Source organism: Spinacia oleracea, chromosome 1, assembly GCF_020520425.1.
Source record: "Spinacia oleracea cultivar Varoflay chromosome 1, BTI_SOV_V1, whole genome shotgun sequence".
Taxonomy (NCBI): domain Eukaryota; kingdom Viridiplantae; phylum Streptophyta; class Magnoliopsida; order Caryophyllales; family Amaranthaceae; genus Spinacia; species Spinacia oleracea.
The window spans coordinates 107,470,063-107,474,842 of NC_079487.1; the positions used below are offsets into that span (position 1 = coordinate 107,470,063).

Below are 4,780 nucleotides of genomic sequence, written 5' to 3' on the forward strand. Positions count from 1 at the left end.
AACCATTACTTTGACTCTTAATATCTCTGATCGTGTGTAAGTAAAAATAATAAAAAATTAATATTTAGAAAACATTTATCGATACGAATCTAACATGACCCCACATGACTAAAATTTCATTACGTACGAATCACAAAAAATGGGCAAAGTCGTAGTGTGAATAGTGTAAAAAATAAATGGTGCGATATTTCCGGAACGGAGGAAGTATAATATTCATTAATTGAATTCTACTTAACTAAATTTATTGAAGCCGGAAATCACTAAATTGTGCCGGAACTGGTATCACCGGCTACCCACTTGGTAACAGGTCCTATAAACGAGAATCGGAACGGGTTATATGCGGTTCCTAAATTTTTGAATTGGACCTGGTTCAGGTCGAACTGGCGGGTCCTTAACGAGTTACGATACCAAGTTCAAGAACTGGTACCCAAAATTTCTGTCTCAAGTGACCAAGTCCTAAACCACATGCCCACGATTAAGGATGGACACGAACAGAACTGTTCGTGAACAACTCGGAATCGGTTTGATAAAAGTATTCATTTGTAAGTGAACCAAGTTTGAACTTAAATTTATGGTTCGATAACTAGACGAACTAAACTCAAACTCAATGGTGTTCGGCTCAAAAGCTCGTGAGTTCGTTAATATAAGAATAGTAATGTATATTTATGAGATTTTTATACTTCGTATATCGATAGTTTAATACCATTGTCTAAACTATCAAATAAATTACAAATAGAGGATAATATTTTACAAACTTGTCCAAGAAAAATACTATTATAATGTTAGATCAAGAAAATTATTAATATATTACTGACATGTTGGTAAAATATGGTTTATCAGTTTATCGAGTCTAGGCTCGAAAAAGCTCAAAACTCGATTCGAACTGGAAGAATTCTTATTAAGTTTGGCTCGATAAGGATTTTTAAGCTCGAGGTAATTCGAGCTCGAGTGCGAACTCGGAAACTTTTTACCAAGCTAAGCCGAGCCATATTAAAGTTCGGCTCAGTTCGGCTCGTGTCCACCTCTAACCACGACTACGAGTAAACTAGATGGTCCAAAAATAGTTTCAAGAATATGATACTAATATAATTTCATATATTTACATTAGTAATTTCCCAATTTGTTGAGCACTTCCCACCAAGAAATTTAAATGCTTGGATTTGTTTTTTCTCCCTTTATTAGAGAATCACTATTTACAAATAATAAAATGTCAACATCTTGCTTCAACCAATTATAAACTTTGATTAAGACATGTCAACTTCAGTTTGTATGTCATTTATTATTAAGGGACTATACCGATAACCATTTGTTTGATGAGAGTATGAAGATGTGTCAACATATCACATACGAAGTATGTAATAGCAAGTACATTTTTATGCACCTAACTTATCTCAAATTAATTGTGTGAACATTCATGATCAAACCTACTACTTGGAAACTATTGCCACTAATCTCACTATTATGTCTCTTTTTAAGCTTAATTAATCAAGAACTCTTCCCACTAATCTTTCCATGATAATCCTGAATTTACTACATTAATTATCCTCTTTGATCGATCTTGGATCAATCGATTTCTCATTCTATATACTACGTGCCAACATTATGTGTTTATTAGTATGTATATAGTAAATCTCATGTTATGTTGATCGCATGAAGTTTCTATGAGTCTAAAACTCTATCTATCTCTATACAACAGGTCATACCTGAATAAATTACTACCTTATACAAAAAACCCTTGTCCGTGCTACATAACATAGGTGTCGGATTCACTAATCAATTTTATATTAGTGTATATATAAGGAGTAGTACCGATCGGAGTACATAAAATGATAAAATGGTCATGCAATACTGTACTGAGTACTAATTATTTTCTATCAACAATTATTAACTTAAAACAGATTAGACCATTAAAGGGTTGTAGTCACGGTCAACATACATATAGGATGGGTATTTGGAAACTTAAAGTTGGTATATTTCTTAACATGATTTATTGAAAGATACAAGGGGTCACATAATATACGTCATTATATTAATTATTGATTATGATATGCTTATGATTGATAAATCTAGTCAATTTTACATCAAAACTTTCATATCAAGACTTGTTTGTTAAATTCAAAAAAACTATACGGCTGGAGTACGTAGTACTACGAAGTATTTCATCTGTTCTGTTTTAGTTGTAACATTTATTGTTCACTCCAATTTTTGTAATGCAAGTGGATATGTAGTAAATTATTAACTATGCTGCCATTTTTTAGATATAATTAGGAAAAATTGTGGGTTATTGAATATGGATGAGGTAGTTTGGTAAATTTAAGTGGGTAAAGTTGCCAAAAATAGAAGGTTACAACTAAAAAGAAACTATCCAAAATAAAAACGTCGCAACTTAATTAAAGAGGACGGAAGAATTATTAATTAACTATATTAACACGGTAGATTTTCGCTTTCTGCTGAAATTATTATGAATCATAGAGACAACAACAACACGTATTACGTGTACAGCTAAACATCAAGAAGCTCAAAAATGTCTTAATTAGTCTATTATGTAATATATGAAAAGTTCATATTAAGACTTCCATGATAACAACGGAGTACGTACATAGTAATAGGTATGTTTAAATTAATTACAATACTTATATTGTGAAACCATCAATTTTCATCACTAAGTCCATTGAATGTGAGAGATTGAAGAAAACTTAAATGGGAAATTACGGTTTAAAAAATCCCAAGACCTCAAAAAATAAAAATAAAAATATAAATCTAATAACTAGTCAATTTTGAAAAGCATATGATGTTACCTAAAAACATACTTGTATCATTGTATGTGTTCATACTTCAATTTTCGTAATTTGATGAAAAATACTATTCCATACTATGTAGATATGAAAGACCATTGTACAGTAATTCCGAAGAATATAAAGATACAAAATGTACAAAATTGATGCATCAGAATTTTAGTATTGGGTACTGAAGCTACCAATAAAGACATGAATTAGGAATATATAACTACAAATATATATATATATATTTTATTTGAAATTCATAGAATATATATGTACATACTCCGTATTTCATATTCATTTGGAATGTCACACTACTTTATACTATACTCCGTATACCTTAGTCATTTACTCCGTACTAATTTATGACATTATATTTATATAACCAGTCTTTTAAAACTAACATTACATATTTATACTCGGTATATATATATAATTGTATAGACATTAAAACTATGTTGTACGTTAATCCATAGTTTTAAAATTTAAACTAGCCATATACTGCTTTGCGTTCTATACATGAAAGAACATTCTGAAACGGAGGTAGTACTTAGCTTCAATTCTGTAGGTACTAATGAAATCGCAATGATCATCGTTAGTAGTTTGATCAAGCTAATGAAGAGGCAGGGGGATTCCAGTTGAGGAGTTCTTCGATCATTTGTAACGCAGCTTTATCTTCTTCACTCATATCACCTCCTCCTCCTCCTCCTCCTGCCTCTAAAACCGAGGACGAGGTCGAATTCGAAGAGGGGGATGATAATGGTGAACCATCATTATCAGACAAGACACTCGTATTAGTATTAGTATTAGTATTAGTATTAGTATTAGTAGTAGTTTGCTTTGAATTAACTATCGCAGATTTACCAAGTTCAACCCGCATAACCCAACTGGAGCTTGGGCAACTTCCGGCTCTCTTTTGCCACACACCAATGTGGGAGTTATCGGTGTCGAGTCGAAGACAAGTGAGTGAAGGAGAAGGATCCTTGCAATACTTTTTAAGCTTAGCACTAAGTATCTCTGATAATGCTGAGTTAAATGGAGTTGTTTGTTGCCCATTTGTACCATTACTATTTGATGAATTGTGCTTCTCTCTTGGGAAATTAGTCTTTGCATTTTGACCATTCATTAGTATTGCTGCTTGATCATATGCCTTTGCTGCTTCCTCTGCCGTCTCGAATGTTCCTAGCCACACCCTCTTCTTCCTACATTGGTGGTACAAAACCATTTTTTACATATATAATTACCACTAATTTATCCAAAATTGAACCTTTAATTAAAATTGTGACAAAAAAAAATGACATGTTACGGGGTATATATAGGTAAGGAGTACGGAGTAACTTACAATAAAGGGTGGCGGATTTCAGAAACCCAAGAGCCCCACTGGCGTTGCCTGACGCCTCTGAACTTCTTTGATGGAAGTACCATGATGAACAGTCGACTCTCTCTCTCACACTCTGCAACAATGCCTATGCTAAACAGACAGACCCAACAATCAAATGAGTTATTGATATTTTGCTCAGTCACTTGTTGCTCAAATATACTACTCCTATAGTCCTACCACACTTTAATTATAACCGTACTAGGGACAATATCGTAATTACACTCTAATTAGACAGACCAATGAAAAACTAGTAGTAACTAAAAATAGAAAAAAAGTATATTTTAGGATATGCGAATAAGCTACAAGCAGGGGCGGAACCAGAAATTATACATAGGGACGTCAAATTTCAACAAATATTTTTTATAACAGAAAATCAATTATAAAATCGAGGGAGCTAAGAATTGAACATTATATCTCCAAGAGGCTCTAATTTTTAAGGAAAATAACCACTTGAGCTATACTAGACATGTGCTTTTATAGTGCATATTTAATAGTTAAACATATCATGGGGGGTCATGACCCCCGCCTACTTCCCCTAATTCCGCCCCTGGCTACAAGGGCATACGAGTGATGAAAAAGAGAAATTTGAACATGGATTTAATCGTGTACACAGACTCTC

General features: G+C 32.9%; 1 protein-coding gene across 1 annotated transcript; it reads right to left on the reverse strand.

The window, feature by feature from the left end:
• Positions 1 to 3,001: 3,001 nt before the first annotated feature.
• Positions 3,002 to 4,319, reverse strand: LOC110788374 (ethylene-responsive transcription factor SHINE 2). The gene is made up of 2 exons (XM_021993008.2): positions 4,123 to 4,319; positions 3,002 to 3,982 (listed from the first exon to the last, which is right to left on the reverse strand). The coding sequence occupies exons 1-2, from the start codon at positions 4,203 to 4,205 to the stop codon at positions 3,388 to 3,390; spliced, it is 678 nt and encodes a 225-aa protein (XP_021848700.2). The 5' UTR covers positions 4,206 to 4,319; the 3' UTR covers positions 3,002 to 3,387.
• Between the last annotated feature and the right edge of the window lie 461 nt (positions 4,320 to 4,780).

What these genes read in the sequence shown, in the direction of transcription:
- LOC110788374 (XM_021993008.2), bottom strand. Translation starts at nt 4,205, where the DNA reads ATGGTACTTCCATCAAAGAAGTTCAGAGGCGTCAGGCAACGCCAGTGG. An exon ending in GAAATCCGCCACCCTTTATT is followed by an intron (nt 3,983 to 4,122) that starts GTAAGTTACTCC and finishes CCACCAATGTAG; the next exon opens with GAAGAAGAGGGTGTGGCTAG.